This window comes from Ctenocephalides felis, unplaced genomic scaffold (assembly GCF_003426905.1).
Source record: "Ctenocephalides felis isolate EL2017-DRISC unplaced genomic scaffold, ASM342690v1 CF-g0.4_SCAFFOLD_01492, whole genome shotgun sequence".
Lineage (NCBI taxonomy): Eukaryota > Metazoa > Arthropoda > Insecta > Siphonaptera > Pulicidae > Ctenocephalides > Ctenocephalides felis.
This window is the reverse complement of record NW_020537646.1, coordinates 55918284-55930737: the sequence shown is the minus strand read 5'-3', so window position 1 is coordinate 55930737 and position 12454 is coordinate 55918284. Positions and strand designations below refer to the sequence as shown.

The window sequence follows — 12454 nt, the reverse complement described above, 5'->3', positions numbered from 1 at the left end:
CACAGACCTCTAATATTTTACCACATCGGTTTGGCCATCAAATCTACCATTGTGCCAAGTTTCATCAATATCCGAGACGAGCAACGCGCTGGTTCTTCTTATTAGAAACACTTCCATTTAAATTTGAATCTTTGAATTATTGACACAAAATTCAGTAAGAGTATGGGTGTGTATGTATAATACTTTGTATGAATGTTAGGCAATTTTTGACCATACGTCAAATTGGCTGAACCTATTTAAAAAATTTAAAAGCTACTCTATGAAACTTGATAAATACTAGCATTGGTTTTTATTCGACCGGCTAAGCCATTTCTTTAGAATTAGAAAAAAGTGTAAAATTTTTCGATCACATTTTAGACAAAATTTCTGAACCAATTTTAACCCTCCGTCGGGCGCAGCCGATCTGACAGATACAGGGCCAACATTTTAGCATGTTTCTCCATAATTTGATGTCATCGAGATCTCCATATCTCAGTAGTCTCGTTATTTTTTGTCTACTATTTATTCGTCCATATTAGATTGGCATATTTGAACTTGGCATATTTTGCTAGTAGCAATTTTGTTAAAAAAAAACGCACTAAGCCGAATTCTATTTGACGTACAAAATGACAAAAAACACTAAGTTTGTACTGTCCTATTTGTTTATATAGTCTTTTTATAAACATTCCAACAGAATCTGACAATTGTTTTTATATAATTATTTTAATTATTCATTTCAGAAAAAGTAAGGTTTGTGCGTCTAGCATTTTGAGCGCATGTACGGATTTTTATATTTTGCTATATTATAAAAATAATATTGATCTAATATATATTTTGTTTTTATTTACACATAATATACATATTCAGCATTGTAAAAGCGCAAATTAAATAAAAATATATAAAACTATGAGCCTCCTGTCAATATATTTATATTCTGTATCTGTCAGATACACTGCGCCCGATTCTGTACATACTTGGACTGCGCCCGACGGAGGGTTAAAAATTCAAAAACTATTTAAAAATATCATTTGGGAATCGTGCGAACTTTAATGATACTTTTTATAGTGATAAAGTACTTGGTATTGATTAACACACTATAATATTATTATCCCATGAAAAATGGTAAAAATATCTAAATTTGGATTATTCGGCCACGTTTTTCTAAAATACACCTTAGCATGTCTTCGTTTTTAATAAATAATGTGTAATAAAATAAAATTGATAATCTGCAATAATTTCTCACATTATAATCCTTATAATCACTCATAAATTAATAAATCATTTTTTTCTTACTGAATAAATCGATCATCGTTCTTTTTAAACATCGTTCTAAAATAACAATGGACTCTAAATAAATATATAAGAAATCTTAGAAATAGTTTTGAAAGAGAAAGCCAAAGTGATTTGCAGGGGTGCAGCTAAATCTAAATCATTGTGATGCTGCACATAACCTACTTATGCAGACAGTACGAAGCATACGAATTGAAGCTTGACCTTGCGCTTTTAGCAGAGCAGCTATAGAAGCACCTAACTGGTCAACTATGGCAAACGGACACAACCTCAAAAGCCCTTTCAGAGCACAATTACCAATGACAGTGTTGGCTACGTATCAGTAACAATGGGCATCCGCTTCTACAGCTGCTATGCTCCGCCTATCCTCTCTATTCCGGAGTTTACTGTCTTTCTGTGCAATGATTTTTTTTAATATATATAGACATATGGAATGAATATGATTTAATAGAATAGGAGTCGATGTTTTAGCTGCTTTCATTGATGTATTTGTGAAGTTGTTGATACCGATATTCAAATTATTCTCACATTTTAGTGGAATATTACAGTTGATTTGTTTTCGATGTGTTCTTGGAAAAGATAATAATCGGTAAATTTATTTGTAAGCAAACTTATAACTTAGGTTGGACTATGTGTGGAGTATTTACTAATTATTGGTGAATGATCAGAACTGAAATCTAAGCTTGAATTTATTTCAACACACTCGTTTTTAATAGTTTTAGCTACGAAAAAGTCAAGTCGAAATCTGAGAGTATTATTATTTATTGTATTATACGATTGACAACCTCTAAGTGTTATTAGTCTAGATTCCAAAAATGTGTGCTTTGCGTTATGATCACCTTACGCAATAAACAAATTACCTACCATGGCAAAAAAGTTGTAAACTGATTTTCAGTAATTAAGTGCCTTGGCAAAATATAGAGTCATTAGATCAGTTGAATCGGTTGTCGATTGTATGTAACTAATATAAAAAGGTTTTATTTGACTTGATGAGAATGACTTGATGGTGAATGTGTTATAGTTCAGGAAACAAATTTTGTGATTTGTCTCGGTGAAATGGGTCTCGTTTATACATAAAAAATGCTTGAGTTCATGAGCATGATTGCTCAAGCCGTTCGAGTTTCATGTGCAAATTCTTAGTTGCATAGAGATGATTATTTTTATTAGTTAAAATTGTTGTTAGTAAATTAAGCATTATATTATGCTCGTTTGTTCTGTCATAGTTTTGAGTTCTGTTAGGTCATTAGATTTGTTGTTATTATTGAGCGCATTTAAAGCATCTGCGGGGCGGAGGATAATAATTTCTGGTATGGCCAGGCTTTTCTCAATTTCTCTAGAGAACCTCTTAGCTTCCATTTGCACTATAGTTTTATATTAAAAATCAATTTTATAAATATCTTTATAATTAGGTCGTTGTTCAAACTCATCATATTCAGAGGGAATGTGGAGATTCTACTTTTCATGTTGTGAATACAAACAACTTTGTGATTTAACTGTTGGATTTTATTTTTGATCATAACTGTATCCGTACTGAAATGTAGGCTTTTAACTACTAATTTGAACGTTCTTTTACATTTCTCCTGAAAAGAATGCATTTGAGTATCTCTCTCTTTTAGAATTTTGAGAATTTTGTTGTAAAGTTTAGCATTATAAAGATCAACGCCAACTTTAGTTTTGTCAATAACTTTTATATGATGAAAATTTTTTGTTTCACATACACGTATAAAAATTGGCGGTGGTCTGTTAACTGGGCTGCATTTATCACTTGAGTATATAATTTGTTTTTTCTATATATATATATATATATATATATATATATATATATATATAAATTTAATATATTTTTTCCGCAGGATCCATATATTCCAAAACAGAAACCAGTTGATCTAAAGAAAATTTTTACACCCGCGACGGACGGCGAGGTAATTAAACCCAGCAGTAATAGTAAGTATCATTGCAGATGCATATTTACTTGTAGTTAATAAACCAACTAATAAATGCCAACTACTAAAAAATCTTAAAACATTTCTATAACAAGTAAAATCATTTAATTCACAATTCATTATAAAAAGTAATATTTATCAGTCCATTTATGAATGTGGGAGGTTACCTCGAGCAGCCGTACTGTTTGGGTCAGAGCTTCAACAAAATCAAATAATATTTATTCAATCATAACAAGAATAGTGAGCTGTGTGATATCAAAACATATTTGAACCATCAAAAATTACACAATTGTGAGGGGCAACTGAAAAGTGCAGTGTAAATATACATTGTAATTTCAGTGTAACTAAATAATTATGCAGAACAACAAAGAAAATAGTCCAATTATGAAAGTTCGCAAACAAATAGTACATACGTACAAAACCAATTAATTTATAAATATAAAAACATTAATCACTGACCCAAAACTGTTAATCACATTCAAACAGAACAAGCTATTCAAGCATCAGGCAGATAATTGAATCCAATAAACATCGCAAAACACGGACAGGTCACATTAAAAACGTCGCATTATAAAAACATAAAACATAAAACCAGTTCAATGTTCTCGCAACAGGTAAATTGGCAACCCAAGCCATTAAAACACTATAAAGGTACCAAGACCATCAAACTCCCAAGCTGATAACATGATTACGGTTCAAAGGCGACCACCGATTTGTGTATACAACGTCGACAATTTCGCTGACATGACAAGAGATATCAACAAAATAATAAATTGGGATCAGTACACCACAAAATTTACGCATGACAATATGGTGAAAATAAGCATCGTGATTAAACAATATGGTGGAATAAAAACCAAAACAATATAAATTACTCATACAATTTTTAAATCAAAACGTGTAGTGTATCACATTTACCAAATTAAACAATGAATGGTTTACAAAATAAAAAATATTCACCACACAACCGATACTGACAAAATTGAAACAGCGCTAGAAAATCAAAACTACAAAGTAATTCAAATTTGTAGCTGTTTTAGTATGTTGTTTCCTCATTTATACTTTTTTTAATTTTTTTTGTTTCACAATTCTATTGTCAATATTTTGCAATACAACCTAATTACACATTAAACATGTCTCTTGTAGATTCTGAGCCATCGCAAAATATCACCATAATTTATAAATTTAACTAGTTTTTAAATCAAATCGTAACACAGGAATCCCCCAGAGAAAAATTTGTTATTATACAATAAACAAGATACCAATTATATGGGCACAAATGCTACTGCAACAGACCATTTATCTGCATGCTAAGGCCCACTACCGGCAAACTTTAAAGGATGTACTAGCTTCCGCACTGTGTCTTATACCTTACATAATAAATTAGTGCCACACTATTACAAAGCAGTTTACAACGTTTTCAAGAAAGCAACACAATACCACGTTCAAATCAAACTAAAGTCTCAAATCACATGAGCAATTCCGATATTTTCATAAATCAAAACAGCGGCGGACACAATGCAACAGAAATATAATCAGCATTGCACGAGTTTTTAAGTACAATCAAAGATATATTCAAACAACTTATGGAACAAAACAATATGATTCTCAATATGCTTACCTTACTAGTTAAAATATTATTAACCTTGTTGAATGGAATGCCAATGACATTCTAAACCATCAAAATTAATTAAAAATATTTTTACTTCTATAAATGATTGGTATTCTCTTAATAAGTGAAACATATTTGACCGAATCTTTATTCTTCAGAATTCATTTTATAATTATAATTCTGATTACATGGTCGGGGCGCGAATGCGGAAGAGCATATATGTCACGGTCCGTATATAATAAATACAGAATAGATCGTCCAAACATGTTTGAGAGTCGATATCAGCGTATCATGAGATAGTAAGTATTAGAGTAGCATGAGAGAGTCAGTATCAGAATAGCAATAGAGAGTAGCATCAGAGAGTGTTACAGAGTAACAAGTTGTAGCTTGGCAGTAGTCTTATGATAGAAACAAGCAGAGATTCCGTCCGTCTGAAAACTGGTAATAAAAGGAAGAATAAACTGTAAAGTCACTCAAGTGGAACTCTCATTTAATTAGTGTAAGTCGAAAAACTGACGGATCCGAAGAAACATTACTTTAAAAAGCAATTAAAATTAACATCTAAAGCTCGGCCCAAGGCACCCGGTTGGATATGAGTTTAAGCATTATAACCGATTGGGACAATGGATCTACCAGTGGTCCCTTAATTGATCTATTAATAATATACGAGACAGACAATCAGATCAGGAATGTGAATTGACCGTTCTCTAGAGCAGTATCAGAACACACCCCTATACCACCACCACAATTAATTTTAATATATGATATTATATTTACATACTGATAAAATCTTTGATCAAACACTACGAACTACCAAGATTTCAACAAAACAAAACACAATGTTGCATTTCGTTATCCCCCATGGTATAATCATAATTGTGAAGATTTCTTTAGAACCTTAGGAACTAACTAAATTCAACGTGGGAGAAGACCTCAATTCGAAAAACACGCTCTGAGGATCGAGACTAACCATATAAAAAAAGTAAAAAATTAGCTGCACCAATACAAAAAAATAATTATTTGTTTATGTCACCCTGCTGCTAACCCTTTTTATAACAAGTGGTATTTTGCCTAACTACATGACAAATAAAAAATAACTTAGACTTCTCCTCAAAAATCTTAACACAGTGTTCACGTATATTAAAAAAGCAAGTAAACAACAATCTTGCGTTAAGAACTGAAGTTGATTCCAATATAAATCTTAAAATAAGATTAAAAACCGCAGAGGACATTGACATATTCTATTAGAAATAAAACGTCTAGTAAAAGAAAAACGTTAAGCTAGAAAAAAATGGTAACCGACGCAAAATCCTAAGAACACAACCATCTATAATAACTTTAAATTAATTACTAATTTTTATTTTCCTTAAAAAGAAACTAAAAAAACTAAGGGACAATGAGATTACGCACTATATTACAAACTTAAGCAGATACGACAAAACGATATGGATACCCATGTAGTCTACAAGACATCAAACATTCTATAATCCACCTATAAGAAAGAAGCGCAAGCAAGTGAACAAACAGCAACAAAGAGAAAGCTGCATTGTTCGCGAGCTATTTAAAAACTGTTTTTTCTCCTGCTGGTAATCAACCTAACCCACCAGTTTGGTTTCAGACCACAATACTCAACAATCACCAAGGTCATAGGGTCATGAACAAATTTCAAAATAAAAAGTATTGCTCTGCCATATTTATCGATATCGAAAAAACATTCGACAACGTTGGTCACCACGGTTTGATCTACAAAATGAACAAATGTCTACCATATAAACTATCATCTTTATTCCACCATTTCACAAAGCAACTGTGATGGCTTCGTTTCACCTAGTTTGATGTTGTTTAATAATTTGTTCATCTGTTTAGATCTAGGTTCGGACACTCCATCTAGAATAATTATTTTAAGGCATTATACTTATTTTTAGCAGGTTGCTTTCGTAATACGTCTGCTATTAGGTACAAAGTCTTTCCGTCTAGAGCTCGTAGCACCACCGTGTATTTCGTATCGTTACTCCGTATTCTGTCGTCATGCAATTTGGCCTTAATTAGAAGAAACCATGTTTCAGGGGAATCCTCCATAAACGGAGGAATCTTTGACTTCCCTACGCTGTATACATGATCGGCTTTGTAGTCCTCATTATTTTCACAATTGGGTGCATGTGGCGTATAAATCACTGCTTGATTGTCCAGATCGATGAGCGATCTGTTCAATTCTTGCACTTTCGTTGGTGTAGATGTTAAAGACATTATAATATGTATATAACTCAAATTTAAGATTTCAGCATGTGTTCCTTTCTTAGTCGAAGTCACCAATTTTATAAATAATTGCTCTAAATATAATTTAATATTAATAATCTAAACACCGTTCAACATGTATAAGTATTTAATTTTACTGTAATATTCAAAGTATACGCTCGAGGTATGTTTTAAATTTTATTTTAGTCTTGATTCTTTCAGAGAACGGATAACAAAAGAGGGTGAGATTGCATAGTTAACATCCGCCGTGTTCACGCCAAAATCAAAGCATGCCATATATTGATATAAAAAAACAAAAGATATCAATTCAAAAAATAAAACAAAATTAAATCAATTACAACAATATAATTAAACTAAGGAAATATTGTAAATACAAATTCAATGTGTAGTTTTTTAAAATAAATACATAATATAACAATTAAAGTGTTTTACAAATCATTAGTCCTTCAAAAAATCAATCAAACCAAACAAACACCTCGAGCACGGAAGTGTTGCATCATTAGACGTCGCCTACTTGACACTTGACAGTCTTCACAGGTGAAGTGTCCATAATGTAGGTACTAGTGTTAATAGATAAACAAGTATAAATAGATGGCAAACCGGACCGCTTTTCGATTATTTTAAATTTAATTTACCGCTCCTGCTATAGAGGCGCGACGAGTGTAGCATGAAAATTTACCCCTAGGTTCAATTCTAGATAAGTCCAAATCCTTAGGTTTAATTCTAAGATAAATTAATTTATCTTATAAATATATAAATTTATATATAATATTGTTACAATAAATCTGAATTTTCAATATGTGTAATGATAACAAAACATACTCATAAAAATATATTTTCATATATATTAAAAACATTTTTAAAAATGAAATAAAATTAATATATAAGCAATAATCAAATATAAATAATAAAATATATCAATAAAACGTATTTACATAATTTAAATAAAATACAATTATTAATAAATAGACAAGATTTTCTAACATTCGCAGAAAAATATACGGGTTTTTTCTGCCTCAGTCGAGTTTTATTGGCCTTGAGACATTTCTTGTACTTTTCGAGAGCTACTTTTTTATGGGGTCCTGTTCATTTTCATTCATATATTTTCCTGAGAGACATCGTTTCACAGTATAGCACCAGTTATTAACAACAAACAATATAAATAATTTAGAAAATTAAACATCTCCGATCCTTATTCTTCCAAAAAAATCTGCAATGGATCTTGATTAAAATTTCTGGTACATAAATCACTTTCTTTTTGTTTCAAACGTGCCTCAAATCCTCTGCACCTTTTCAGCCCAGTTTCTTAACGCATGCGGCTTTTGTTAGTACCCTGCTAGAATTTTTTATCTTTACGAACTGTATTTAATTCAACACTTTTTTGCCACTGTGGTACGTAACACTTCGCTATATTGAAAAATATTATTAATTCTTTTGTTTTTCTGAAGTATTCGTTTGCAATCGGTCGTTATCGAGTAGCACCGTACAATAGTCCTGCGGGTTTGATGTACGCGTTGGCCGAAAAACGACGTTAGTTTTTAATTTGGGAACAGTAAAACCTTCTATCGCAGGAGTGGAACACTAATACGATAAAAAGGTCATTTGTTCTATGTTTGCCCCCCATGCTAATGTTCATGTAGTTAATTAAAGTAGATTAAAAATAAATGATTTAGAATTACGAAGAAGCGTTGGATTAGCGGGGATTCAAAGGGAATGGATATCCAGTAAACGACGTATAGTGGGAATGAAGTATAACAACTATAGAAATTAATATCGATTGTGCAAAATGGCAAACAATTCGCAAATAAGAGTTCTACTATTCCGTACTTTTGCCGCAAACAAAGAATCGTGGTTTAGAGCGATAGATGCAATTGGTGGTAGGTATAAATTTACACAGGCAAATTTAGCCATATTCTTGGTGCCGCGCTTGGATAAACAGGCCAGAAAATGGTGCAACGCTATTTCTGATAATGTAAGATTTTCGTATGATGACTCGAAGAATATGATGTGTATGAAGCTTCACCGCATAAATTGCATCGCATTTAAACTGAAGTATTAGAGGCATTTCATAAGAAAATAAAATAATGTGAACAGTAGTGCGCGAGTGCAAGTACAGATTGTTAGTGTGAGAAGGATTTAAACGCAGAAAAGCATGCTGTGCCAGAATGGCAGATGAAACAAAGTGAAAATGTTAATAGTCGGCAAGTTAAATCAGTTTTGATTTATGATATGGTGATGTAATGAGATAATAGCAAAAAAAAGAAAGATACGAAAGCAACTGAAGGATATTTGCAGCAATTCAAGACGCTTTGCTAAAAATGAAAGAGAAAGAAAAAATGTTACGAAGATAATTGGAAAAATGCATCCGTGAATAAAAAGAAGAGGAAAGTGCTAGATTGAAACAGATTAGGTTAGCGCGAAAAAAATCGGAAGAAAAAGAAAAAGAAACATAGAGAACATTTAAAACTTCAGGAAAACATCAGTGACGAGTGTATCAGCTTAGGAGTTTGCGTTGAAAGAATATCCATTAATGAAGAATGAATCAGCCGAAAGGTGGTTGCGCAAAGTGCCAAGAAAGGAACTCTCTGTGAGATAACAAAGAGCTTGTTGACAAAGCGCTTGTTTGCAAAGAGCGAGTTGACGAAGAGCGAGTTTAACGAAATAGCGTGGAGCATGAGTACGATGAGAAGCAATACAATAAGGAAGAGGGCGTTGGGAGTATTTCGAATATAGTGAATTGTTGATGAGTTATTGGCGTTTTAATATAAATTGTAGAAGAATCATATAATCTGGCAAAAAATTACAATATATATATATATAAGCGGCGGCACCAAAGTGCAGCCTTGCAATTAGTACGGCCCTGCCGCATCTCGTGATTGTTTCTTTGTTTATTGTTCTTACTTGTAGGTTTGTAGAACCGTCAACTAGTCTTGAATTCTTTATGTCGGCGATTATGTTATAATATGACAGAAAATCTGCGCCTATTATGTGTGCTGACACATCAGCAATAACAAAATTCCAGATGAATTTACGCCTTAGACCTAAGTCTTGTTTGCTGCGGATAGTTTGTAATCGGACTCGAAAACTTTGCGTTGTACAAACATACGTGGGTATATACACAGATCAGTACTTGTGCCTATCAAAAATTGTATTTTGATTGGTTCATCCGAGATGAACATGCGGCGTCAAAGTGCTTGACAAACACTTGCCGCTTTTAGTGCCTGTGTTCTTCGTTTCCCGACATTTTGCATGGTTGTGTGCATTTCTTAGCTTTGTTTCTAAATTCGTAGTGGTACCAGCACGTATCAAAGCTTCGACTGCTACCATTTCTTTGACAAGCAATACTTCTAGTGCGCGAGTCTTTCCTAGAACGAGAATTATGTCGATATTTCATGCGGAGACTCATAGGCATGATACACTTTTATCAAAAAAAATTCCGAATACTGCCAGATATCAAGCAGATTTAAAAGTTTTATTGTCAAAACCTAAAAGGACACATCCCAAATTTACTGCGATAAAAAACTTACAGCAGCTTTCAAAGCTTGTAAGAAGAATCTCGCTGAAGCTACCTTACTAACGCATCCGTTGCCTGACGCAGAACTTGCTTTATTTACAGACGCTTTAGACAAGTTCGTGGATGCAGTGCTACAACAATATACAAACGGTGAATGGAAACCTCTCGTTTATTTTTCGAAGAAAATTTCTGAAAAACAAAGAACGTGCTCAACGTACTACCGCGAGCTTTTAGCAGGGTATAAAGCATTTCAATACTTCAAGAATCAAATCATCGGTTATAATTTTATTTGGTTAACCGATTACAAACCACTTGTGTATGTTTTTCAGCAAAAACATGACCGCCTCCTAATAGTTCAACTCAATCAGATGACATATATGTCACAATTCTCGACAGATGTTAGACATGTGAGCGGGACGAAAAATATTCCGGATGACTTGTTTTCAAGAGTTGAACCAATCAGTTTCCTATTAGAAATTACTAAAATAGCAAAAGCTCAAAAGGAGGACAAAGAGTTTAAATAATATTTATCAATTATAACTTAAGAAAAGAAAAATTCCCGGAACTAATTACTACATATACTGCAAAACGACTCAAGGAAGAGAACGACCATTCGTGCCTGTAAGTCTGAGAAAGAAAATTTTTGGGAGCCTGCTTAATTTAGGTCACCCAAGACCTAGATCAACAATAAGACTAGTGACACAGCGCTTTGTTTGGCCAACCATGAGGATTATTTATGGATAGAGGCTTTACCATGGGTATTATTAGGACTTCGATCAGCTGTCAAAGAAGACTTAAAAAGTTCGAGCGCTGAACTCACTTATGGCGAGCCACTCAGACTTCCAGGGCAATTTTTCACAACACCTAAAGAACCCTCAATATTCGAAGTTTTTACAAAACTTTGAAATACTTTTTCCAAATTGAAACCAATGCCTACTGCAGTCTATAGTCCAAGGAAAACATTTGTCCACAAAGATTTGGATACCACAAAGTATGTTATCGTAAAGCCCTATAGAGGGTCATATGAAGTTTTAGACAAAGGTGACAAAACTCGTAACCAGAACATCAATGGACAAAAAAAGTATTAGTAAAAACAGGTTAAAACCAGCATATACCGCGCAGGAAAAACCAGCAGAGTACACCACGACTTAAGCCCGGTGCACACGACGCCAGTTTTCATGCTGGACAGTTTTTGTTTGTTTGTTACCCTAGGAACGACATGATAAACCATAATTTACGATCTTGCGCGACATAATTTGCGATCTGGCCTGCTAGATTTCACGCATTCACAACGGCGGTATACTCATCATAATTTCTAAGTAAAACCGTTGCCTTAACAACGTCGGAATTTGATTTCATAACAACTTATGTCCTTGCAAATTCCTGCCGTATTTTACGAATAGAGCATGTCCTATGTCGGCGATAGATGAACGATCTCGTGGCCGATACCTTCAGTGTCCAATAGGAAAGCTGTATTTTGACACGAAAATATCAATGCGTACTTGATTCATTTACTTCGATTTTGAAAGCGTTTAGTTTTTATTTTGTAAATAGCTATTGTGTATATATAGCGGCGTGAATAAATGATTAGTTTAGGAAAGGCAGTTCTGTAATTTTAAAATATTCAAATTTCCGAAAAAAATTAAATATGCATTTTTTTTCAAATTTTCGTCATTTTATCTGAAATATCAAAAAAATTCAAAATTTCCAAAAAATTACAAAAAAATTCAAATCGTTTTATTTAAAAAAATTCGAAATTTGCAAAAATACTCAAAATTAAAAAAAAAATAGTTGGGTGTATGGCATCGTGCCTTGAAGCAAATTGCTGGAACTTCCCGTACCGTAACGAAATGATCGAGG

The 12454-nt window shown here is 33.0% G+C and overlaps 1 protein-coding gene across 1 annotated transcript in view; it reads left to right on the top strand.

Annotated features, from left to right (window-relative positions):
• The window catches only part of LOC113369987, a 289295-nt gene that overhangs the window by 68713 nt on the left and 208128 nt on the right, over nucleotides 1-12454 (top strand). Inside the window, exon 2 of the mRNA XM_026610623.1 lies at nucleotides 3123-3213. Coding sequence (XP_026466408.1) covers nucleotides 3123-3213 — 91 coding nt within the window. The remainder of the gene's footprint in view (nucleotides 1-3122; nucleotides 3214-12454) is intronic.